The following is a 26,426-nucleotide window of genomic DNA, read 5'->3' as shown; positions in this document are numbered from 1 at the left end:
TTAGAGCTCTGTCCCCCTTCCCCCACCATCCCAAGCAAATCCTGCCAGCTCAACAGAGCTCACCACAGCATGGGGCAAGAGGCACAGGAATCACAGACAAAACCACCAGCAGGGACAGAGGTGGGAATGTATGGGGTGGGTTTGGCTGCCTCATCTCGGATCTCTCTTTTGGAGAAGGGTACCTGGGCTTGGACCCCAGGCTCTGGACCCGGGGAGCCCTTGCTCTGACAAATCACTGGCAGGATGCAGGGTGAGAAAAGGCAAATGGTGCCTCTGGTGTTCCGAGCATCCTTGATCCTGTTGCTTCATAGGGTGGATTCTTCTCCATTGCCTCTTGCGCCTTCACCCACTCCATGCTTGAAATTCCTCTCTCTCCTTCCTGCTCCCAGTCCCTCTCCTGCTCCCTTTTCTTCTCCCATTCCAGCGAGGCACCTGCTGCTTGGTTCCTTGGAGAGACCAAGTTTCCATCGGTGCCTTTGATAGAGATAGATGGGGGCTGATGGGGGCAGTTTTCTGGGATTTGGGGCTGCAGCTGCTGAAGGGAACGGTTTAGGCCAGGACCACCATCCCCATCAGCACCACAGAAGGTGGCTGAGAGTGAAACAGGGTCATTTGGCGACATGGGTTAGTGCTGGGCTGGGCACTGCTGGGGGAATGATTGGGCTCAGTGGTCGCAGAGGGCTTTTCCAACCTACAAGATTCCATGTCTCTATGTGCTGCAGGCTTGCAGGGGGAGAAGCAGGCTCAGAATTCAGGGTAATCTCCACGTGCTGAAGAAACAGCCCAAAATCAATGATAGAAAATTCAATAATAACAAGTGCAAAGCACTGCACTTCAGCAGGGGGAAAAAAAAACTGTGCAAGGAGATGAAAGGAGGAATAATTGGCTCTGCAGCAGATTCCCTATTTAATTATTTATTTATTTGCTGCCAGTTTTTTATTAAAGCAGCTTCTCAGGGAAGCAGGTAGCAGGGCCAGAGGCTTGTTTGGGTACATGGGGAGCCCGGGGGGAAGCAGAGGGGTTGGAACATCCCCTGGGTGTCCCCTCCTCCTTCTGCCAGAATCCCCTGACCAAGAACCTGTGAAATGAACAATTCCACAGCCTGACTGTGACTACAGGCAGCCCTCCCCCTCCAGTGCCAGCTCGACTGAGAGGGATCCTGGCATCATCTCAAAAGGATCTCTGGCAAGGCAGAGCCAACCTGGAGCTGCAGTACCTCATCATCCCTCAGCAGTGGAGTGACTACAGGGCTGGGAGCTCCAGGCTGCAGGGACATGAGCACTGAAGTTAATGGATGGGGAGCGGGATTTGATGTGCTTTAGTGTCTGTTTGAAGAGTCAGGAAACACTTGGGGTTATTTAATTGAAAGTAACTGTGCAAAACCCAGAATTAATTCTTATTAAACATCCACAGTGACATTTTCTTAAGTGGAAATTAAACAGGCATTGAGGTGAAGCCTTCTAAGACTATTCCTGTTGTGACCAGGAATATTTTAAGGCACCAGAGTGTGTTAAATTTGAAGAAATGAGCTGATCTGGATGCACTCTGGTTCTCTGTGTGGCTGCTCAGGCAAGAAGGGGGAGCTGGAAGTAGAACCATAGAATCAGGGAATCGTTGAATGGTTTGGGTTGGAATGGACCTTAAGAATTGTCCTGTTCCAAGCCCCTGCCATGGACAGGGACACTTTCCACTAGCCCAGCTTGCTCAGAGTCCCATCCTTGAACACTCCCAGGGATGGGGCAGCCACAGCTTCCCTGGGCAACCTGTGCCAGTGGGAAAGCCCATCTGAGCTGTCAGTGTGTTTGAGGAAGGAGAAGGCAGGACTGGTGGAGAGAAGGCCAGGAAGAAGAGAGGGCTGGCAAGTAGGGATGGAGTGTCAGGGAAAGGAGTTGAATGGGACACCCTGAAGCCCCCATCCCTCTTTGGGGATGAGCCCTGGTCACTGGAGGCAGCAAGGGCTGCCTGTGAAGCAGCAGTGAGACAGAGGGAACCATCCCACTGACCAGGAGAGTGACCTGTTGGAAGATAAAAACTTGGCTGGACATTAGCAGTTGGTTCTTGCCCCTCAGAGCAGAAGAGCTCCTGTGGGAGTAATGGGGACAGAAACCTGAAGGGTTTTTTTTGATTCTTAGCTTCCTGACAGAGGCTGTGTGACACCATGGCAGAGCTGTAAGGAGATGACTGCTGCCCACCAGCTCCATTCAGCACAAGACTCCCAGTTTCCAGGTCTGGCCATCTCCTCATCCAGTGTGCTATTCAATTAATTAAATATTCTCTCCTCCAGATTGCTGGCTGAGGGTGACACGCGCTTAATGAACAGCTGCAGGTCCCTAATCACATTGGCAATTAGGAATGTAATTAGAGCACTTGCAAATGGTTTTCATGCTGATAAAACACGACAGAATGGAGCGTTTTCACTCACTGTCAGCTGCCAGACAATCTGTTACCCATCTAATGGCAATTTAATTACAAATTCCTCCACTGCCCTTGTTTCTGGTTGCTCGGCCGTGGCTTGACGGGCAGCTCTTGTGTTCCACTGTGGAGCCACCCGGCAGCACTGGGCTGAGGCTGGGCATGGAGAAGATGGATTTCAGGAAAGGAGGTCCAGGAAGTTGTTCCCTCCCACATGGCTGCTGCTGAACCAGGTAGGAGCCCGCCCAGAGGGGCAGGAACTTGTCACCACCGATGCTTCTCAAAGGGATGAACTCCAAAAATCCCACAGGAGCTGCCTTTGGAGCAAGATACAGCTGGTGGGGGTGTGGGCAAAGTGAGGGCAGGGCTGGAGCACGGGGTGACCCCCTGACACCTGAGATGATGCAGCTGAAAACGTGATGCTGAGGAACATCCCACTGGGAACTTTCAGAGATACCATTTAATGAACTTGCTGGTAGGCACATCATGAGATCTGGCTCAAAAACGTTCCTGGTGGTGAAGGCTCCTCGTTTCTGCTTCATTTCAAAGAGTTTTCTGATGTCTTTGTGCCATATTGAGACTTGACCCTGAACCCCTGAACCTCTCATGCTGTGCCATGGCCCCAAATGAGAGCTGGCCAGACCCCCCCTCCTCCCTTCCCCCAGGGACTCCATTTTTCCTGTGACCCCATTTCTAGATCCCAAACACCCTTTACTCTCCCGAGTTTTGCTCTGAAGTACCAAGCTGCTTGCTGTGAGCTGGCACACCTGCAGAACAGCCCTTTTCTTCCCAGACCAACCCTGGCTGAGCCGAGCTGGTGTTGGGAAGTCACAGAGCTCCCAGGCCAGCACACAGAGCTCTCCATCCCACTGGATGTGACAACCCTGAGCCGTGCTCAGCCCCTGGACCACAGTGATAAACTGTGAGCAGCTGATCCAGCCCCATTGATGTCTTGGCACCTTCTTCAGAAAAACCAGCACCTTTTTATCCCCCTCAAAGCCTTTCTGGAAGCAGCAGATCCTGTTTAACTGGCAGCCAGTGAAAGAGAACACCAGGCCAGTGAGGACAGGAGGGACTATTTTAAGGTCCTTCCTTTTTCATCTCCATCTGAGGGAATGGCTGGAGCTGTGTCAGGCGAGGTTTAGGTTGAATATTAGGAAAAGGTTCTTCCCCCAGAGGGTTGTTGGGCAGTGGTCATGGCCTCAAACCTGAGAGAGTTCGAGAAGTGTTTGGACAATATTTTCAGGCACATGGTGGGATTCTTGGGGTGTCCTGAGCAGGGCCAGGAGTTGGACTGGATAATCCTTATGGGCAACTTCCAACTCAAGATATTCATGATTCTACGATTCTAAGGGGATTAAGGGGAAACCCAGGCTAAACACAGCAGTGGGACAGCCACAGATATGTGGGGAGGGCTGTGCAGAGGGCACGGTGAGGGGGCAGATCCCAGATTCCATGGAACTATATGTGGTAGGATTCATTTTCATTACCTTCACCAACCAGGGGGCAAATCCCACCTGGATCAGGAGCCCTGAGGAAGTGGGTGTCCCCTACAATGATGTAAGCAGAACCTGATGTGCCCCTGTTGTCAGGGATAAAGGCTCCTATCCCATGAACCAGCCCCAAGTTACTCCAGTGCTGCCTCCCCTGGGCAGGTGAGGAACGCAGTGACACAGAGCAGTGTCACATCTCGACCTGCCCACCTTCCCAGGCCATGCAGGGCTGTGGCCATCTCCACGCTGGCCAGCTTGGACTTTTGTGGTGATGGCTGGACTGGGAAGAGCTGTGGCTGTGAGATGGGTCAGTGTGTGGGGCAGGAGAAGGGGTTCAGGCTCCACTGTGGCACGAGGACGGAGGTGCTCAGAGGATGCTGCTATTTGTGCAGTCAGTGTAATAGAATAACACTGTAATTTTGTCATCAACAGCACTTCCCTCTGTCTTGCAGGTGCTGTGTGAATGTTAAGAGCGTGTTTAGTTCATTATCAGGTGGAGCAGGATTAAAAAGCCCATTTAACAAATGAAGGCACCACTTGAGAGAAGTTATTCACATCAGGGTGACACACTGGGAACAGAACAGAGGGATTTTAATGACAAATGAAGGCCAAGGGCCTGCCAAACGACAGCCCCATTTTGGTACATGAAAGCTCAGAGCCCAGGTATCAATTAAAACATCAAACCAGCTGAAGGTGGTGATGGTTCCTCGTGACCATCAGTAACCACGCCGGCCGAATTCATGGCTCTGATGGGCCTTGGGGAAAATCTGCTGGTCATTTCCTCATTGTTCTCAAAACCTGCAGCTGCTGTGTAACTTCACAGAAGCACAGAACCGTGGAATGGTTTTGGTTGGAAGGGACCTTCAGGATCTTCCATTTCCAACCTCCAGTTCCACCCGCTTCCTCCTGCTGTGCTCTGCAGCCCCCTCAAACCACCTCGCCCACTGCTGCTGCCCCAACAGCTCAGCGCTGTTCCTGTCACTCAGGTAATTACAGAAGGGCTGTCATGGCAGAGGCACCTCCATGCTGGCAGCAGGATAATGATGGAGCCTCCACCGCGAGGCTTCTGAGCGCAGAGCAAAGGCAGTGGCCTCGTTGCTCGGATCCAAGCTTGATCCAAGCATCCAGCTGATCAAAGGCAGTGAGCCCAGCACAGCTGCTGTCAGCAAGGAGCTGTAATGAGGATTTTCACATGGACAGCCTCTGCACAGAGAATCCTGGGGATGGATGCCAGCCTGCTCACCTGTGCAAATAAACAGGGGTAAATTAGAGCTAGGGAGGCAGGAGAGCAAGGGCCATGGGGAGAGAAGGCTCAAAGCAGTGGGAAATAGAGGGAAGGGCACATTTCTAGGCACACTTGCTGACTGGAGGCATGGAGGGCTGTGTGTGCCTTGGGGACCACGCAGGCCCCTGCCCTGTGTAGCCCTGGGTCTGCTGTCACACGCAGAATTGCCCACAGGAACCTTCTCATGCCCCATCTGCCTGAGCAGGGCTGGGACCCCACTGTGCCCTGTGGCAAGTGGTGATAGGAGTCCTGATGCAGCTCTGGGGGTCCCAGGGTCCCCTCAACACCCACCTTCTTTCTTTCTGGCTGGTGTCTACTTTTAAAACTCCTGGGAGTGCTCAGCTCCTCGCATCCTGCACTGACCCAGTTCTTGCTCGTTGCCATGGAGAACTGGACCTGATTCCATTAATGGTCCCTGTGTTGCTCCTGACCAGCTCTGGGGCAGGGAGGAGGCTGTGGTGAGGCTGGATGAGGTGTTCCCAGGAGAGGGGCCAGGTGGGATTTGCAAGTCCCAGTGGAGAGTTAAGAGTTCCTGACTGCCTGTCTCAGGTGTGTCAGGATGGTTCCTGCAGCTCAGGACACATTCCTGCCACTCAGGATGGTTCCTGCAGCTCAGGATGGGTTCATGAGGTTCCCCTAGCAACCATTTTTAGTCTGAGACACAAACACTGATGCCCTCACCACCTTGCTCCCTGCATGCCTTAAAATCCACAAATTCTTCAGTAAAGCCTTCTATTTTCATTCCAGGTGTTGTCCATCATAGCCAGACCAAGAATATTCCTACAAGATATTAAACGATCCTTTGATGTGTCTAATGATCAGGAACAGTCAGTTTTAAGGGCTGGTGCTTCAGATGAGTATTTAAAATCTCAATTAAAGTTCTATTAAGGATTAATTCAGGCCAGCTCACTCCATAACTCGTTTGCCCTGCATGGGCTGTGAGCAGCTCAGGGTGTAATTTTCTGTTCTGTCATTTTATTAAACTGTTGGGTTTTTTTTTTCAACCTGGAGTGAAATCACCAGTTAAAGGAATTTTCATTCCTGGATGGAGGAGCTGCAGTGTGTATTCCCAGCAAGGATTACCCCATCCCAGTGCAAGCCATTGCTGCTGCAGACAGGGACAGCTGAGGCATTTTTTGATGTCTCTTGCTATATAAACCCAGTAATTTCTCCTGTCTCTTCACCTTGCAGCTCCCCAGAGAAGGGGCGAAGCCCTAGGGCTCCCAGGCAGTGGATTTTAAAGCTTTAACAATTTCCTTTTATTTCCTATTTCCTGAAATCCAAAGGAAATGAAAAATAAAAAGCCAACACGAAAACCTCAGCCCCCCCAAACCTTTCATTAGCCCTCCCCAAGCCATGCCACATGCTGTTTTTTCCCCTTTCCTGTCTGACTTGAGGAATCCATTTCTGGTTTGATTTGTGGCATCTGTGACACTGAAGCCTCTCATGTTTAAAGCACATTCCTGGAAAGCAGCGGCAAAGCTCATTCCATCATCTCAGTACAGCCTTTCCCTTTCCATGAAGCAACCTGCCACATCAGTGATGGTTTAAAATTGGCTTTCACAACAAGAGATGCTGTTTCCTAGAAACCTGAGGTTGATAGTGGAAGGCACCAGATAAAGCAGTAAGAGAGAGGGTAAACCTCCTTCCCAGGCTCCTGCCTGCACCAGCTGCTTCAGGAAAATAGGTGACCAGGGATTACATCCTTTCAACAGAGTAAAGCTTCCCCTGGTTTCCAGGGACTTCGACAGAGACCTGGGCAAGTCCCAGCGTTCGTGAGGGCTGCAGTAGCTGGTTGTGCCTGGCACTGGCTGGAGGGGAGAGTGGGAGAAGGGGGAATCCAGTGGTGGTGATGGCTCCCAGGGGGTTTTGGGCATGGCCAGAGGACATGGAGGTAACACTGCCACGTTTCTGCCCCTGCACCAACCCAGTACAGGCAGTGCCTTTGCCACCTGCTCTCCACTTGCCCAGTATCCCCAGTCATGTCTGCACCCTCAGGCGGCACCGAGTGCTGTCCCAGTGCCCGGTGCTCCTCATCCCATTGGATGTTTTGGGCTGTGGTTTGTTCTGGAGATGGGTTTCAGGGCCGGGATAACGAAGCTCAGCTATGGGAAGACTGGAGGAAAACGCACCCCTCCCTCCCACGACTCATTTCCCCATTTAACCTGGACAATGAAGCAATCTCCGAAGTGACAGTGTGGAGCTTCCCCTCATTCCACTGAGGCAGAGGGATGAGGGATGGGAGGGTGTGATTCCCACCACCCCTGGGACCCTGCTTTGCCAAGGTGTGCCTTTCCCAGCAACTCCCAGCCCCGGCAGCTCTCCAGGCACTGGGCTAACATCCATCCTGGTGATTCACAGCAACACCCACTCGCAGCCTGAGCCACCGAGGCCGGAATCCTGCTAGCAGCATGAGGGGAGCAGTCAGGCACATCCACGCACAGAGAATCCCTGTCCTTCTGCCACCACAGGGCCCTGTTGTGAGAGCTGGGGTGAGCGAAAGGGGATGTAGGATTTGGAAGCCCAAGGATGGGCCTGAGAGAGGGCAATCCCTGTGTCCTCCTTGCTGGCTGCCAGTCTCTGTGCATGGCAAGGGCTCTGCAGAGGGCAAGGATGTCATGGCTGGTGCTCAACCCCACCACCAGCTCAGCCCCAAACTGCTGGGAAGGGCAGGTCAGGCTCCATCCCCGCCCTCCCACAGCTCCGAGTCACTGTGGGGGTGAGTGGGACCTGGGCTCCAGCTGGACCTCACTGGCACTCGAAGATGTCCAGGCCATCCAGGGCTGGGGAAAGGCAGGCTGAGGCACTTGGTGCCCTGACAAATTGGACAGTGTGACATCCTCCAAGGGCTGGCAGCAGGGTGAAAAATATTTCTGTGTATGGATGTTTTTGGATGGATGTTTTATCAGCCTGTGTTCCCAGCCACCCCGCAGGTTCTTCAGGCTGGGCTGAGCCCAGCACGAGGAAAGCTGCTGTTGGATGGTACCATATACCCCCTCTGCTCCTGTGGATGCATGGCCACATGTATGTTTTGGTAAGTTTGGAGAACACCCTGACGGCTAAAGAGAAGATCCCAGGGCTGTCCCCATCTCATGACCTCCCCACACACAGACATACCCAGTAACATATATATATTATATTATATTTTATATATATATATATATATATATACACACATTAACAAAGAAGTTGCCAAAAAAAACCCTCAAAACAAACAACCCAACAAAAAGGGGAAAAAACCCAACAGAAATAACAACCCTCCCCCCAGTTAAAACCGAAGCAGGAATGTTACATGTGGAAGGGGAGGCTGAGGGGAGCCAGGAGCTCACACATCCCAAATCTGTACAACTGTGCCACCAGGAGCAGAGGAGCTGGCAGCAGCACCCCGGACCACCCCCATGTCCTGCCCCTGAACCACGTCCTGAGCAGGGCTCTGGGATGGGGCTGCTGCTCCCCAACTCCCGCTGACACTCAGATAGGCTCTGCTTCCAGCACCAGGAGAGGACAATGTGGGTGACTGGGAAAGGCCCCCAGCCCTGGAGCTGCCTGTTTGGGGTGCAGGGCTCCTCCAGCTCCCCCCGCCGTCCTCCCGCCTGGCCGGGTCTGAGACGCCTGTGGGGGGTCCCTGTAATTAGTGCAATTTCATCAGGTGCAAACGTCACGTTAAGGGCTCGTGGCCTCCGAGCTGCAGATGTGCCGAGTCCTCCATGAGCCCATCCCAGTGGTGCCAGTGCCAGCAGGGAGCTCGACTGCCAGCGCCAACATCCATCTCCAGTGCTTGGCATCCGTCTGAGAGTGACACAGCATGAGCAGCCCCAGATGGGACCAGAACATGGGGAAGGGACATCCATGAGAGTTTCCCACGAAAAATATCCGACTGAAAAGGGGGACAACCTCCCAGAACGAACCAGGGTTGTGTGCTGGGCTGTGGGGACAGCAGATGCACTCCCACTGCAACCCCACTCGTGCCCTGGAGCTGGGAGAAGCAAACGGACCTGCTCCGTCTGCTCAGCAGGGAGGGATGTATCCCCCGTGCTGGCCCTGCCAGGCACCGTTGGGAAGCAGCCTGGATCAGAGAGAAACCCCTCTTGGATCAGCAGGGCAGGAGACAGATCCTTCCCAAAGGTGCCACCTGCCTCCCTTTTCCAAAAACTGCAGCCTGGAGACACGGAGGGATGCCATGCTGCTCTCTAACCTCTCACTCCCCAATTTATACACACAACCAGGGTTGCCCTGCCCCAGGTGCAGAATCCAGCACTTGCCCATGTTGAACTTCATACGGTTGGTGATTGCCCATCTCTCTGATTTGTCGAGGTGTCTCCGCCCTCGAGGGAGTCAACAGCTCCTCCCAATTTAGTGTCATCAGCAAAGTTACTTAGTATCGCTTTGAGTCCTGCATCCAAGCTGTTAATTAAGATGTTGAAGAGAACTGGGCTGAGGATGGAGCTGCCAGTAACCAGAGCATGGAGCCCCTGGAGCTCCAGTCCATTGCCACAGAGTAAACAGGATGTCTCTGTGCTCCCATCACCACTGAATCAGGGAAGAGTTTGGGCTGGAAGGGACCTTTAAAATTCACCCAGTCCAATCCCCTGGCATGGTGGAGAACAAACCAGGAGCCACGATCTGGGGTCATAAATTGAGATTTGGGTCATAAAACATAGAAATATTCTTCAGGCAGGACTCTGCTGTGGGCCCAGAGCAGGAAGACGAGTGTTTTTCTGCTGGGACACCAGACAGGGCACTAACAGAGCAGGGCACCACCGTCCACACCCGCATTGGGAAGGAGCAGCTGCCAAACCTCCGTGCCAGGGGCCGAAGCTCCTCGGGGATGCAGGCCTCCCTGGCTACTGGGGAGCTCCCAAAGGAGGAGACGTGGTGAGGTGGGGATCTGTGGCTCTCCACTGTGGGACTGCAAACCCTAAAAATGCTTCAGGAACGTGCCAGCTGCAGCATGGACAAGCAGTGGGACCATCCTCAGTGCTGCCTCTGCTCTCAGAGACCATTTGCCACATAATCACCCTCACCCACCACATAACCAGCATCCACCACATAACCACCATTCATCCACCACGCCAGCGCTCACCAAGCCCAAGGGCTCCATGCATTATTCACCCCACCAGGGAAGCTACTGAGCCTCAGCCACAGGGAAAGATCTCCCTGGAAAGCGCTGCTCAGTGGCTGCAGTTCCCCAGACCGGCTGCCAGTGGGCTCCAGAACCCATCCCTTCTGTCCCAACCTGTGCCTCATGGGACACATGAGCTGTCCCCTGACCACCACAGCACCTCAGGTCACCTCACCCCAGCCTTTCCAGCCCCCGAAGGAAGACAGGTGACAATCCACTTGGGGAGGGACGGGAGCCACTGCCAAGGTGCTGCTCCAGCTGCTCTCACGCACACCGGAGCTCACCACCAGCAGTTTATTTCCAGCTGCGGTTCGAGGTTCTTCCACTTTTCCCTTAAAACAAGACGGAGCTGGTTGTGGATGGCGCTCGATTGCTGGGGTGGCACTGTGGCTCTCTGGCACGGCTGCCAGTGGGCTCCCAGCAGGCAGCTCCGACCACCAGCACCCACCAGCACAGCCAGAGCTGCCACGGGGCGCGGGCAGGCCTGGGCAGCCTAGTGACAGGCTTTCATTCCTGACACGTACGGGGACTCCTGGGGCCGGCAGTTACACTCCTGCTGCTCGGGGTAATCAATGAAATCCGGGGCAGGCAGCCCCGAGAGGATCATCAGGGATTTGTTCCAGATGGTGAAGGTGGGACACACCGGCAGGATGAAGGAGACTTCGAAGGTGTGGAGGTGGAGGGAGTTGGCCGGGTCGTAGAAGGAGAGCGCGTTGTTGTCATAGTCCAGGAGGACGCCGAGCCGCTTCATCTGCGGGTGCACCTCCACCAGCATCTCCTTGTTGTTGTGCCTCACCACAAAGTTGTTGTTGCAGCGGGAGAAAACCCAGGAAGAGGAGTTCTTCCCGATCCACTCATTTTTGGGGGCCGACTTGTAAGCCACGCCGATGGCGTACCTGCAGGAGAGGAGAAGCTTCGCTCAGCACCCTCCAGCCCCCAGTACAGGAACGAGCCCAGCTCTGATGGCTGTGGCACCCTGTGCTTCCAGAGCCCACCTGTCTGTGGAAGCAGCACTCTGTGCTTCCAGAGCCCACCTGTCTGTGGAAGTGGCACAGCAACAGCTTCACGTGCCCAAAAAGCATATGGCAGAGGCTGGACTGGGAAAGCAACTCCCTCCCAGAGGTGGTGCTTACCAGGTGGAGGATCCCACCACGACCTCCCAGTAGTGGCAGCCGCTGTCGATGAAGATGTTGCCGGCTGCCCCATAGCAGCCCGTTCCACTGAACCTCTCCGGCGTGTGGCTCTTCTTCAAGGAGCTCTCATCCTTCTCCATCTGCAGCCCATCATTGGAGATCTTCAGCTTCTTGTGAGCCATCTTGGGGTCCAGCTTGAATGGCTGACCTGTGGGGAGGGGACACAGGGATTAGGATTTGTGTTGCTAGCATCACTGTGCAGGGAGAACATGGCAGCAAAGGTCTGTCATGGGTTCTCTGGCCATCCTCCATGAGCCACAGGTTCCCCCACCAGCTGAGAACTCTGGATTACAGATACCCAGTAGGGACAAACGCAGCACCTTCACTCACCTTCCCAGGCCAAACAGAGGCAAAGGAGGTGAAACTTGAAAATGCAAGAGAAATGAGCTGCAGAGAGTGAGCTTTCTGCTCCTGGGAGAGGATTCGGACTGGAGAGCAGCTAGGATGGGTAGCATTTTTAGGAAGGGCTACACTGTCCTGGCAGGGATCCCCAAATGAGGGGCTGGGGATGTCCAGAGTCTCCTTATTGGGCATTACCCCCTCCCAATGTTTATTCCCCGTTCAAGTAGTTTTCCTTTGTCCTCCACTAATGATATAAAATGTGCCAGAAACAAGGGTGTCCCCTGGTAACGGGAATGGCACTGAAGATGCCATCAGGATGGATGCAACTGCGAGCCAAACCCGGGCAGGGCGTGCAGCCTGAATTCCTGAATGGATCTGCACACTATTACCAGTAAGAGGAGTGATATAAGCACAGGAAAGGGACAGACCAGTAAGTGCTGGGCTAAGTGCAGCCCCGTGGCACTGAGCCTGCCCCTGAATCCCATCAGCTGTTGGCACAGACTGCTCCTCACAGCGCTCAGGCTGCAGTTACGTGTTACAGGGCACATAGCCGGGGTCTTCTCTGCTATGTGTCTGTACTTCTCTGCTGCCAAACACAATCTCACTGCTTGGAGAGGACAGTCCAGGGTGTGGAAGCACATCCAAGGCATTGCATCCAGCCCATGTCCAGGAGAGCCGGATGGGAGGTGAGAGCACCGGGCCAGCAGTGAGTGCACTGCCCGGGCTTCCTCCACAATTAACAGAACTGAGGCTGATGGATTCTGCAGGTCCCTGATGCTGGCTTGAAACCCAGCTGCATCTCCTCTGTAACACTACCAGCACACAAAGCCAAACTGCTTCCCAAAGGACACGTGCTGGCTGTGCTGCTTGCAGGGTTAACCCCGTGCAGCCCCACGAGCACCTGCCCTCCCTCATGCCAATAAGCGCCATCGCTCTGGGCACCAGCTCCCCCACACATTCCACCATCAGGGTTTCTCCACAGGCTCCAGGTTTTGGCGCCATGCAGCCTTGCTGGGGCACAGGTGGGGGTCAGGAAAACACTTGTGTACACAGACATCCTCGGCATGGAGGGTCGGGGGGTTGGTGACTATTTCCATAGAGATTCACCTTCTTCAGGACAAAGTAAATGGCAGCTGCAGAAAACACCCCAAATCCTGCATGTTTTGTTACCTGAGGGGTCCCTGACCTGGCTCTGGGAAGGAAGAGCTGTTTCCTCCTGCATGCTCCCACTTTTCACAATGGACATCAAGTCCCAGCGAGGAGAGACACCCACACCACTCACAACGGGGGGCCCTGATCCAGGTCTGGGAACCCCTGCAAACAGCTGGGCAAGGCTGGGGACCCCTGGAACAGCCAGGAACCCCTGCAAACAGACAGGCAAGGAGAACCGCAGCTGTGAACCCCTGCAAACAGCTGCAGCATCAGTAACAACGAGGCTGGAGAGCTCTCAAGTGCAACTGCAGAACGAAGCTCCTCCGTGCCGTGCTCCGATACCTGATGGTAGCTCGTGTTGGTTTTCCTTGGAGTCCAATTTGCTGGATAATTGAGTTGAGAGGCCTGAAAGTAAAGCTGTAAATTGGGATTGACCTGCCCCCTCCTTCCTCTGGCTGCTCTGATCTTTCTGCCGTATCTTTTCCTGGCAGTAATGCAAGGAGACAAGCTCTGAGGAAGTGAGGTATAAAAATACTTGGCTCTGTCAGGAGAGAGACACTCACAGCCCTGTTTCCGAAGGCGGCCCCTCGTTAAGGTCAGTGTGAAGAACTGGAGCCCAGCCCTTGTCACTGGTTTGTGCTGCCATGTCCTGGACTGGGCGCTCGAGCCGCATCCACAGGCAGTGTCTGCGATGGGCTGGGATAGGTCAGAGGATGCTTCAGAGGACACGGACTGCTCCCATCAACCCCCTTCCCAAAATATCTCCCTGGCACTGGGAAACCATAGGCTTCACAGAGTTGTGATGATCCCAGCCTCAAATCCCCAGCATGGGAGCTGCCAAAGGCAGGGGAACTCCCACTACACAAGAGGGCAGAGCTGCCCTCGCTCCCTGCCCAATGCCACCCTCACTGTCCCCTGTGCCCCAGGTCGCTGCACCCCTCCAGCCCCACAACCCTGCCTGGCAGAGAGCTGGGGATTGAGATGATTTGTCTCATGATTAATGGGTGTGTCCTGGGCTGGTCACTCAGATAACCTTTATCCCATAAATTCAGCTTGCTGGGATATTCCTGATAGCCTTATTCTGGTCATCCCTGCACGGGGCTTGGGAGCTGTGGGGAAACAGCTGGCTTCAGGGCTGGACACAGCTGGGTACAGTGGCAGTGTCCCTGCTCCCACCAGCCATTCAGGATGCCACCTGTGGGGCACAGGACACCCCACAGAGCGAGCCTGTCAGCACCATCCCATCCTCCCTGCAGACATCAGCTCCAGGAAACAAAGCTGCAGCACTGTACTGCTGAGTCATCAAGTCAGAGGAAAGACATAAATCTATCCAAATCTATGAATCTTCCCACACATTCCCTGTGGGCAGCTTCTGTACGGATCATCCTGCTCCTTAAAAATATCTGTACTAACACAATCCAGTCTCTAACAGGGACTCCAGAGCCCACTGCTCAGGCATCAGACCCACTCCTGACATCTAGGATGAGATGTGGATGGAGCCATCCTGTACCACACTGAAGTCTTGCTAACAGATGCAGAAATCAGAAAAAGGGAGAACTGCAAGGGAGAGTAAGATCAGGCTGCACTGGTCAAGGCGAAGACTGTAAAACCCACCTTCCCTGCACTTTATTTATTGCCAGAGCCGGGCCTGTCCCTGCATTCTGGCACTTTTATCCACTTTTGGACACTTGCTCCTAAATATGTCCTGCTCAGGTCCAGCCTCAGCAGAGGAAGGTCCCCCTGCCATTAAACCAAACCTGTTCTCCCAAGCTCTTCTGCTCGGGAACACAGATTTTGCGCCAGCACTGACAGCGCCGACGCTGTGGAAATCAATGTGTCCTGACACTGACCTTCTGGCAACGGAGGGATCTCTCCAGACATCACTTCTGGAACAGAACAGGCTGTGAAATATGCTAATGGGCCGCCTCTGTGTTGAGCTGCTGACTTTTCCACCAAGGTTACAGCAGTGGGAAAGCGTGGGTGTGATGTCGTCTGGATGTTGTGCACAGGAAAAGGAGAAACCCCGGTCCCAAATACAGGCAGGGGGAATGACCAGTGGGGGCACGCTGGGGATGCAGCACGAGGTGGTGGCACCATCAGACACCGTAGAAGAGCCCTTGTTCCCTCAAGCTGGCCACAGGAGAAATTACATTGATTTATATTATACCTATATACATGGCTAAATCAAACCTTCAGGAATTCAGAAGTTTCCACAAACACAGATGACAAAGGAATGCCAAACTGGTGGCGAGGAGGGATGTGTGCCCATCAGTGCCACATGCCTCTCCTGTCCAGAGTGGGAAGAGAAGGATCAGTCCTCGTGGAAGGGGCTTTGGCACACACAAACCCACACTCACACATAACCTGTGCAGCGCCTCAGGTGAGGCTGCTCAAGGTTTTGAACAGGCGGGAAGATGCTGCAGACAGATCCTTGTAACAAGGGGAGCTCAAAACCAGATGAGGCTCTTATCAAACTGAGTCTGTCTCTGAGCAGAAGCCCTCCATGCTGTGCTGGCAGCTCTGGTGACTGACACTCAGTTAAAATCCCAGAGAGCAACTCCCATCCACTGGGAGCTGCCGCCACGGCCAACTGCCCTCGCTCCTGGTTTCCCAAGCCGCCTATTCCTCGTTCCCAGAGCGAGCGCCTTTCAAAGCTGGGGAAGCGCTGAAAAACAGCAGCCACAGGAGGGATAAATTTTTAATAAACAGGCGGATTGGATTGGATTGGAGCTTGCTCCTCAGCAGCTCCCTCAGCCCCACTGCCTCGATGTCGTTTTATTCAGTTTAACGTCGTGCAAAGAAAAGGAGGAGGTGTAGGTGACAAATCATCACAAAAGCCTCGTCCAGGTAGAAGCCATTGCTGGGGGAAGGGACAAATGGGAAAAGGGAAAGGCTGTGCTCACCAGGGCTGTGCAGAGATATGGGAGCACCACAGAGATGTGGGCACAGATCAGGCAGTGAGCAGGAGCCTGAAGAGCCAACTTATTCCCTCCTCCCCCACCACACATTGTCCCTCCTGTGGCCTCCCCCCAGGCTATGGGTGCCAGTGGGAAAAGGTTTTCCACAGCAAACTCAGGAGCTCTGTCTGTGCCAGAACCACTGGCCTCTGAGTTTGGCTTTCCCTAAACACATTTAACCCTCCTTGGCATCCTTGGGGCATTGGAAAGTGCAACTTCTGCTTTGTGTATGGCTGCAAAGTCCCATCCACCACCATGGAGACACTTTTCAGTGCCCTCAAGTCTATCTAAAATCACAACCCTTTGCGAGCTCAGCCACACGCAAGACTGCAATTGCTCTGGGACTCTCTGCATTAGCCCCAAAAAGACCAGGGATGTAAAGCCACCAGAATTATGGACCTTTGTGGCCTCTTAAGGCCCCAGGGATGGGTGCTGACAGGAGCACAGGGTACCACACGGGGCAGCAGGAGACCATCCCCGAGGCAGGCAAGGAGCAGAGGCACCCAGGGAGACGGGCACTTCAACAATTTAAACACCCCGGTATGGCGCTCAGCCATACCCCTGGAACCCCAACACCCACGAAACTCCCCCCTCCCCACCTGCCACAGCCAGGTGAGTGCCCGGGCACCTACTGTTGGTCTTGAGGCGGGCGGGCTCGCTGTTCCGGCTGCCCGCCTGGTTGATGGCCTTCACCAGGAAGATGTAGCGGGTGCCACTCTGCAGCCCGTGCACCGTGTAGTGGTTCTGCTTGATGTTCGGGACGATCATCCAGCTGTCCATGGAGTTGTAGAGACCTGCAGTGCGGGAGAGGCGGGGAGAGATTTAATGCCAGGGAAGGGCAGAATACAAAGCCCCCCGTGCTGCTAAGGCAGAGCTCACGACCGCGCGGTCCCCCGGGAGGATTTACCGCCTGCCTGGGAGTTCAGAGTGCCTGCAGGGAAATTTCCAGAGATGATGAATCCCAGCAACTCAGAATCTCTTTTATTATCACATAAAGGCAGTGTTGGTGAGGCAGAGCCAGGGCTGTCGTGCTGGCATCTTGGGATGCTGCTGTGGGAAGTGATGGGGAAAAGGTGCAGAGAAAGGAAATTTCAGCCAGTGGCACCTTCCAGCCAGGGCAGATGGCAGAGGTGGCTGCTGGTGCCAAGGAGGGGGTGATGCTCACGATTATCTATCATCCTATCCTCACCCCACTATCATCCTCTCTTATGTTTCTGCTCCCACAGGACAGCCTCTCTCATGGTCCTGGTCCACAATATGCAATTCCAGAAGTAGAAAGGGATGTATTTGCGCTCAAATAAACGTGTTTGCACCTGAATCCTGCTCGTGCCTGGTGCTCAGTGCTCCAGGGCGGGAAGTAATAATCCATGGCCAAGGGATGCTGATGCTTCAGTTCCCTGGGCAGACTAATCTGCAGAGCAGTTCAAAGAAAATGAGCTCTCAGTGAAGGGATCCAGATGCTTGGAAATCATTCAGGAGCCTGAACTTTTTCTGGAAATGGGAGGGAATGAAAAATCCGAGACTGTGGAGGTGCCAAGCCCGACTGCTGCAGCAGTTTGCAGTGTTGGAGCTCCAGGGCCTGGCATGTATGGAAATGGAGTGTTGTACCTCAGGTGGGGTGACACAGTGCTCCAGGAAAGGGGAAAAGCCCTACAGAGTGCCACTGAGGCTGTTCCTGCCACCAGCACGGCTGGCATAAGGATCACCAGCAGCCAGCATGACCACCTGAGTAGCCAGGGCTGGGGGACAGGGATCCTGCAGGGGCTCAGGGGAACTGGAGGGCTGGGGCAGTGAGAGCCCAGGACCCACCACAGCAGCAGTGCTAAGCTTCCTGGACACAGCTCTGGGGCAGCTATTGCAGCACAGGGCCAGGGCTTTGAATGAAAAGAGGAATAAGGAGGAGGCTTGGAAGCAGTAGCTGGAGGCTCACTGGAACTGGTGAGAGGTGAGGAGTGGGTTGTGAATTCAGGGTGACTGGAGGGGGGGTTTCAGCATGTGCAGGGCTGGGAGGCAGGAGCTGGGAACACTCCACACCTCCTCTGCAATGACTTCCATGGGGTGTTCATTTATCTCCAGTGGCTGGCTCAGCCACAGGACAAGGGCAGGTTGCAGTCCCTGTCAGCCTGGATTTGGTTTAGAACACACATGGGAATGGCCGAGGGGCACAGAGCAGTGTGATGTGAAGTAGAAAATAAAACAGATGTGATCCTGATTGCAGCCTACACACAGAGCTACTCCCGTCAGAGGACACAGCTTCCAGCCTGGCACTGGTCGCTGTCACCTCCCTGCAGGAAGGACCAGCTGGGGATCCTCCATAAGGAAGAACAAAGTCGCTGAGAGATGACAGCGGGAAGGATTCAGCCTCCCAAGCAGGCTTATTTCCCAAAACAACCACAAAGAGCTTGGCCTTGAAGACTGAGGGCTCCTACCCTCGCCAAAGCATAAAAAAATCCTTTTTATTGCAGCATTCGTCATCCATAAAAACGTCCGGCTCTTGCTGAGCTCTTGGCTTTGATGGGAGCGTGAAGGGGATGGGTTCCACAGGCCAACTGTGTGCTCCTTGGAAAGGTATTTCCTCTCCTGGTCAGCCTCCCGGACTCCTGCTCGGTGTTCCAGTGTCTCTTCATGCACGAGTTCAGCCAGGGCTCACACGCTCCCATCACCCAGACCCAGCTGGGCTTTTCCAAGGGACAGTACGTTATTCATTTTCCCCTTGGAGATTTATCTGATGTTTTCTTCGCTCTTCTAGCAAGAGCAACCCAAGCTGGCTAAGAAGGACACTCCTGACATGTGCCCCTCAGGGTTCTCTTCCAGCCCTGCCCTTGCTTCTCCTCTCCCTGCAGTCGCCACAGCTCCCCCGTCCCAGTGCCTGAGCCAGACCCCCAGAGGTGGGCAGGTGACTCATTCTCAAGTCCCTTGATGGATGGGAGTCCAAGCCATGTGTCCAAAGTAGCATTTGGGGAGAGGTGGGAGCCAGCTCCTTCCCCAGTATGGTCCCAGGGCAAGGGCACAAGCTGCAGTGGGGGAAATCCCGGTTGGAGAAGGGCAAAATCCATCTAGCTGAGGGTGGGGAAGCACTGGGTGTTCCATCCCTAGACAGTTCTTGCTCCTCAAGGACCAAGCCCTGAGCACCCTGTCAGCCCAGCTTGTGCAGAGCTGACTCGGGGACCTTCAGGTGTCCCTCCCCACTGAAACCACTCAATGACACCAGCACTGTCCCTGTCTTGTCCTCGTCTGGAAGTGCAGTGGACATGGGGCTGGCGGTCATCCAAAAGCACAGCCAGAGAGGTGGCTGAGCTCTCCAGGCTTCCAGAGAAGGAAAAAGTGCTGGAGATAACACCCTGTAGCTGGGAAGAAAGGGAGAGTCGAGCAGGGCAGATCTGGCTGCGGCAGCACCATTACCCTACAGCTTCTGACTGAGAGGAAACGCATCATCTTGTTTCCCAAAACAAGGGCAAAGGCTGGGCTGGGGCTGGGGAGGTGAGATACAGCTTGGAAAGCCACAAAGAACTTTCTCTGGCAGCTTCCTGCACATTCCAGAGTGCACTGAGCAGCCTTCCGGAGCCATGACATCGTGCTCCCAGCACCAGCGTCCTCCCAGCCAGTGGGACAGACTGGTGGCGGCCCAAAATGCCTGAGGCACCTTGTCAGCACTTCCCCCAGCGGCAAGGGCTGCTAGGGAAAACCAGGAGTAACACTTTCTCACAATCCACGGCACATCAGCGAGATCCCTCCTTGGTCCTCAAATCCCATTCCTGTCAGGCAAATTTGTGGCGGTGTGGAAAAACAATTAGGTATGGCAGCGATTTGCACGAGAAATGACCTGGAGACATGCCTCAGTGTTGTTACAGAGGGTTTATAAGGCATGTTAATTATCAGCCAGCACTGCCTTGCCCATACGATCCCAGATGTACGGACCTGGGAGCTGTGAGATGGATGAGACCTTCCAATGTTCCCTGTGCTTCAATGAGCCAGGGCTAAGGGGCTCTGCAGGGCAGAGCAGTTCAGGGATGGACCCCCAGCATGGGGAGGTCTCCATTACTCTGATAGCAGCCCTTGGTGGATTCTTTGCTGCTGTTTCCTCCACGAATTCCCAGTCTTTAAACCACTGGGAACCTTTTCCTTACGGAATCACAGAATGGTCTAGGCTGGGAGAGACCTTAAAGATCATCTTGTTCCAACCCCCTGCCATGGGTGGGGAAGGGAAGGGACACCTTCCACTAGCCCAGGTTGCTCCAATCGCCCTCCAACCTGGCCTTGGACACTTCCAGGGATGGGGCAGCCGCAGCTTCCCTGGCAACCCGGGATTCCTTCCCGAAGTGAACCGCAGCCCCTGCAGCGCGTGGTGACTTACTGATGAAGTTGGCCTGGCCGGTGAAGATGGTGTATTGGAGCTCGTAGGAGCTGACGCTGAACTCGTCCTCCGAGATCCAGTGCACGGTGATGGTGTCGTGCGAGGCCGTGCAGAGCTCCTCGCGGATCGACGGCGGGTTCGGTGCTGCAGGACGGCACAGACCACAGATTTCAGTCAGTTTGGGCTTTCCTTTCTTAAAAACCCAGGGCTTTTCTGCTCCCAGAAGGGTAGAGACGGGCTCGCGGTGGGAGCAGAGTCTCTGGGCACCAAGAAATCTCTCGTTTTATCTGTCAGTGTGTTTCAAACTAAATCAAACTTTTTAGTTTAACAAAGCACCCAGGGGTTTTGCTGCTCCATCAGGTCTGACACTCCCACTCTGAAATAGGCTGAGAACCCACTTCCAAATCCACTTATTTCCCAGCACTGGCTGTGGAATAAGTATTTTATCCCATAACTGATCCGGACACATGTTTGTGTTAATCTTTCAGTGAAAGCTGATCTGCTTTGTGATAATAAAATCGGATTTGGGTGAGTGAGGATGTCCTTGCCTCCCTGGAGCTTTCATCCCCCCCAGTGCTCCAGCAGAGGCCAGTCCAGCAGCTGTTGCTGCTCTCAGACCCCCAAGGGCAGTGTTCAGTCTGTGCTGCAGCACTGTGGGGCCCACCAAGGTCCTGCCCATCAGGGTTCCTAATTTAGGACCAAGACACCCGTGAAAAGGGAAATGTTAAAGCACACAGCGCATTAGAAGTATAATAATTGGTTAATTCACTGTTCCCTCCCTGTAATCTTTATGGATCCTGAAGTAATCCTTATCCCTCTCGCATCCTTATGGGCATCAGACTCCTCCCCAGGTCACAGAGACCGTAATTTTTGAGCTTTCTGGACTTTTCTATGGATCCTCCAGGAGCAGTAGAGTGAAATGGAAGGATGGGGACCTGTCACTGTCTCGGGAACAGCACGGCCCCTGCTCTGCCACAGCTGACCTGGCCCTTGTTACTGGTTAAGTCTTAAAATACATCCACCAGCCCTTAGTGGGGCATAGGGGAAGGCACTAAGGGGAAGATGGGGGGCACAGGGGCAGGGGCTGAAGGGAAGACACGGGGTTGCGGGGAGGACACAGGGTGCAGCGGAGGGCAATGTGCCTGTGCACTCACCCGTTAGATAATCCAGCCCCTCCAGCAGCTTCTTCTCTCTGGAAAAATCTAAAGCAAAGTTTTCAAAGGCATCATTAAAATTGATATCTGGTATCAGAACTTGTGAGGATGCAGTTGCCATGGCGACCCTGGAAGGAAAGAAGGGACCGTCAGTATGCGCCAGGGTGCACGTGTTTCCCGAAGTCTTGGGGGGGCACAGGGGTGCAGGCAGCCTTGCTGTGATGTTCCTGCTGTCAGGAAACCAGCTTGCACCTAAAAATCACTGCCCAGAGGGGGCGGCCTAGCCTGGGGACATGTCCCCTTGGAGGTCCCAGCTTTGACTGGCCCCCGGGCTCCCTGTGGATTGGCATTCCCACCACTTTCCCACCCCGGTATCCCACAATGTTTTTAGGACCAGCCATGCAACCTGTCCTGTGAGGGATGGGAACCTGACCTCGGGATTTCTTTGAGGGCAGCGTGGTGGGAGGTTGCAGGGGAAACTGGGAATGTCTGGAGAAGGAACCTGGGGGGACAAAGCCATCTCTGGGCAGGATCCTGAGGCCAGGGGACAACTCCAGCATCAGTGTGCTGAGCCCAGCCCACCTCTCAGCCACGTTCCTGGCGGTCTGCAGGAACCGTGCGTGGTCGTTCTCCTTCAGGATGTGCTCGGCCTGGTTGATGAGGACCGTGGAGCGCTCAAGGCACTGCCGGCAGTTGGCAACCTGCTGAGCCAGCTTCCGCAGCTTCATCACCTGCCGGAGGGAGCAGAGGGAGCTCAGCAGCTGGAAAAGCACAGAGGGAGCCCCATCCTGAGCCAGGGCCTGCTCACGGGGGCAAGAAGCATTGAAATGGCACGGGAGTGTCCCAGTGGCTCCAAGGAGCTGTCTTTCAAGCTTTTTCAACTCTCCTGTGCTTTTAGTTGGGGCTCCTGGTAAAGCTGCTTCCCCTTCCAACCTGGAAATTGCTCCTCAGGTGTTGGAAGCAAGGGGGTACCCTGCCCAGCTCTGCCATGGACAGCACGGGGAGGGTACAGAGGTATCTGCAATGCTGCACACCTGCACTTTTCCACACCCAGCCTCTTTTCACTGGCACAGATTCTTATTCCAGTTCCCAGGTAACTTTGGCAGCCAAACCCAGTATGGTCAGTCCCTACACCCACCTCCCACTGGTGCAGTGCTGGGTTGGCAGCTCTTCAGTGCGGCTTCTGTGGAGGGTTTGGGCACTAATCCGTGCCACTCACCCCTGCCCAGGTGCCAACTGTAGGAAAACAACACTTTGGAGCCTCCAGCTCCTCCCAAGCACGGCTTGAACTGGACAGCACAGCCTGGAGCCATCAGGGAAGAGAGTGGGAAGTGCCAGCAGACAGACAGATGGACCGGCAGACGGCACCGTTACATAAAATATGTTCCCTGGAGTGCCTGGGGTAGAAGCAGGATTTCAGAGCTCCCACTGAAGCCAGGGTGTCCCACAGACACGCCAGTGGCTCTCCTGAGTACGCCTGCAGCAGAACCTGCTCCCAAACTATACCTGGGAAACATCTGTACTTGGGGTTTGGCTGTGGGCACTGCAGTGGGACCCCAGTGCATGCCCAAACTCAGTGAGAACAACAAAGGGCTCATGGAAACTCCCATGGGCAGCCCTCCAGCCTCTCCCTGTCAAACGTGGGGAGCACAGGGATTGCTGTGGCTGGAGAAGGGGACACACGGAGGTAGGGCCGCACTTATTTGGGAAAAACATCCTTGTTCTGGCTCCTGGAGACAAGCACAACGCAGCACAGCAGGAGTGAGGTGGAGAAGTGGACATGACCTGTAGGGGAGATCAAGACCACCAAAGACCCCTGAAGCCTCTGTTTCCAGAAAGGTCTGGAAAAATGGACTACACATGAGAAGTGACTGGCACAGAAAGGGAGAAACTTCTCTCCAGGGTGAGGAAAACTTACCTATAAAAAAGTCCCCACACAAAGCCCAGGCAGTGCCCCAGGACCTTGGACACCCTGTTGCTGGAACCAGGACTGGTGATCTCTCTTTCTTCCTCTCTCTCCCTCTTTAATCAATCTCCCTCTCTGTCTTCCTGTTCACCCTACCCCTTTATCCAAAACTCAGCACTGTGCGCTTATACTAGGAGATGACAGACTCATTTTTATCAATTTCCATGCCAAGTAAATTACTTGTAATTTACTAACAAAACTCTGTAAGCTTTTGCCAACCCTCTGACTCCTGCCATTCCTTTCGACCACGAGCATCTATGAATCTTGAGAGTTGCCTTCTCTTTTGGGGTGGGACATCACACAAAGAAACCACTGCAAAACACCTGGAACCGCTGGATGAAGGCTCCAAACACCCCTACAAAGAAAAGGATGAGAAGCAGCTCCCCCCTCGGCTGTGCTGCAATGCAGACTGTGCAGCCTGTGCTCTCTTTGCAGCGCTGGCTCCAGTCCTTCAGTATTAATTCCATATTATTCTATTAGGACCATGGTAGTTAAAAGCCCTGAGGAAGCTGTCTAGAGTGATCCAAGCCTCTGCACCCACTTGTCACGCTAACCCACACACCCTTCCTCCTCCAGCCACATCCAGCACATGCCTTGTCCTTGGCAGAGGAGCCGTGGGGCTGCAGCTGTGAGGGACACACAGATTTGGGGTGGCAGGGAGGGCAGCAGTAGCGAGAGACATCCGGATTTTGGACAGCAAGGAGATGAACCCGTGTGCACTGATGGGTGCCCAAAGCAAATCCTTCATGGCTGCAGCCCCTCTGCCCGTGGCTGGGATGTCCCAGCACCACCAGCTGCTCAAGTGCTGTGCCCAGAGAGGAAGGGAGACTCCACAGGGCAGGTGGGGACCTCTGGACCAGGGACACATGAGCCAGCCCCCCTCACCTTTGTCTCCTTGATCTTGACAGCGATGACCTGCTTGCGCTGGCGGATGATCTCCATCAGCTCATCACACTCCTCCATCAGCTTGGCCTCGTGCATGGCTGTGTTCACCTGGCCAGGAACAGCGACACGTGGGGTGTTAGGAGGGACACACAACATAGAGGTGTTGGGGGGGACATACAACACACCCTCATGGTTGTGTTCACTGTGGTGCACACATGGAGTGCGGGGGGATGTAGGCAGAGCTTCCAGTCCTCTGCCTGCAGGGAATACCAGTATCCCTGGGGTGGTGGACAGGACAAGACAAGACAGGACGGAGGGGATGCACTTCATGGAAGAGGAATTGAGCCCTAACAATTAAAGCACACTAAAGGACAGAAATCAGTTTTCCTCCTTTCATACTCCTAAATCCCTGTGAAGCACAGAGCAGTCCAAAGGCAGCCCTGAGTGAACCACGTTTTTGCTACAGGATCTTTTTTTAAACCTGGCCAGCAGATTATGCAACACTGGAGTGGGAGACAGCTGATGGTCTGCAAAGAGAGCTCCACAGAGGAAAAACAGCGTAAAATCTTCCCAATCTGCTGCACGTAGCAGGAGAGGGGGGGGGAATCAGCTCCAGGGTTTGGAGCCTGCAGCGAGCTGCTGTGGCAGTGCTGCTGTGCAGCCTGGCTGTGGAGAGCTGGCAGCACCCAGGTGCCTCGAGGCTGTGTGCCCATAGGGATGGCTGTCACCCCAACTTCCCACTCCCACTCTCATTCAGTTTCTGGTTCACATGAAGGTAAGGGAAGATGTGCACGTCGAAGAGAGGGAAGGAGACGATGAGCTAAAGCATAGGAGGGGAGGCTGGAGCACCTCAGCTTGGTCTTAGGTCCATCCCCCTCACTAGCAGCTGCCCAACAGTGGTCCCAGGGCTCAGGTCTGGAGCACTCCCCTTCCAGGATGGCTACAGGACAACATAAATGTGTACCCATCCATAACAAAAATCTGAAAACCTGCCCAGGGCAAGAAATCTGCTCTCAGCCATGCTCATGCTCTGGGAGGCTGAAGGTAGGTGAAGTCACAGAGGCCACTCAGTCCCTTTCCCAGTTGCCTTCTGCCCAAAGAGGGGCATTTTCAGAGCTGGAGTCCTCCCAAAGGGACAGCAGAGCACAGTGGGGGTACTGCAAACCAGCACTGCTCTGCTGGCAAATCCCTGGCTCAAACACATCTGGACACTGGCCAAACCATTCTGTAGGGATGAATCAGTTCCCAGGTAAATGCTGGACTTGGGGTGAAGACTTGGCAAGTGCCATGGGAATAGGAACACTGGGCATGGGGGTGTAAGAAAGGAGAGAAAAAAATACTTCATTATTCTCAACCCTGAGGGGGAATGTGCTAGGGACAACATAGCCCTGGAATAAACTCAGCCCTGGAAAGAGCTCATCCTGCAGCTCGTGGGGATGAGGAATAGCATCTCAGCCCACAGTATGATTCAGGCACAGGCAAACCTCCTCCTTCACACCTTGGCAGCTCGGGGGATGGAGCAGAGAACTCCATCCCCCCTCCAAAACGCTCGAGAGTTATTAGGCTGTGTAGCAGCCGTGCTCTGTAGACACCACGAGCTCACACTGAGGTCAGCCCTGCGGCTGCCGTGGCAAAGAGGCCACCACCCCATGGTGCACGTGCAGCATCTCCTGCTGCCCCCACAACATTAGGGTGGTACCACCTCTATTTTACAAACTCAGCTTCTCCACAGGATTGTTACCTGCTCTCCTTGGTCCACATTTCCACCACTGCCACGGGATTTGGCCCTTCCACCCTCTCTCAGTGCAGCCCCCCAGGCATCAGAGTCACTTCGACAGGCAGCACAGGCTCAGTGGCTCGGGGACACTTGCAGTGCCCTTGTGAACCCCTGTCCATCGGGGTGTTGGTGGCACCACTCCCTGGCCATGCCATGGGACTTACACTGAACGTGGCCGACGGGCAGAGTATGCCGGGATCGCATGTGCCACGTCTGCAAATAGCTCGAAAGCAAAATTCCCTGGAATTAGACTGACAGGGAAAACAGGGAGGCAGAGATATTTTCTGCTTCACACTTTACTGTGCTCTCTGAGAAGATGCCTCCAAGGGCCCGG

General features: G+C 54.3%; 1 protein-coding gene across 2 annotated transcripts in view; it reads right to left on the bottom strand.

Annotated features, from left to right (window-relative positions):
* Positions 1 to 9,639: 9,639 nt before the first annotated feature.
* LOC114064653 (probable E3 ubiquitin-protein ligase MID2) overlaps positions 9,640 to 26,426 on the bottom strand; it is a 70,107-nt gene continuing 53,320 nt past the window's right edge. The window contains exons 4-10 of one of the 2 annotated variants that reach the window (XM_027897883.1): positions 24,316 to 24,423; positions 22,047 to 22,195; positions 21,465 to 21,592; positions 20,311 to 20,454; positions 16,589 to 16,750; positions 11,446 to 11,653; positions 9,640 to 11,208 (exon numbers count right to left, since the gene is read on the bottom strand). In XM_027897883.1, the coding sequence (XP_027753684.1) occupies positions 10,806 to 11,208; positions 11,446 to 11,653; positions 16,589 to 16,750; positions 20,311 to 20,454; positions 21,465 to 21,592; positions 22,047 to 22,195; positions 24,316 to 24,423 (1,302 nt within the window). In that variant the 3' untranslated portion in view covers positions 9,640 to 10,805. Of the gene's footprint in view, positions 11,209 to 11,445; positions 11,654 to 16,584; positions 16,751 to 20,310; positions 20,455 to 21,464; positions 21,593 to 22,046; positions 22,196 to 24,315; positions 24,424 to 26,426 lie in introns of those variants that run through there. The other variant, XM_027897884.1, reaches the window with a different exon arrangement.

The sequence above is a fragment of the Empidonax traillii genome, unplaced genomic scaffold (genome assembly GCF_003031625.1).
Source record: "Empidonax traillii isolate 1590-97213 ecotype Southwest subspecies unplaced genomic scaffold, ASM303162v1 scaffold565:size409173, whole genome shotgun sequence".
NCBI lineage: Eukaryota > Metazoa > Chordata > Aves > Passeriformes > Tyrannidae > Empidonax > Empidonax traillii.
The sequence above is the reverse complement of the archived record's forward strand: the minus strand, read 5'-3'. Positions and strand labels throughout refer to the sequence as shown.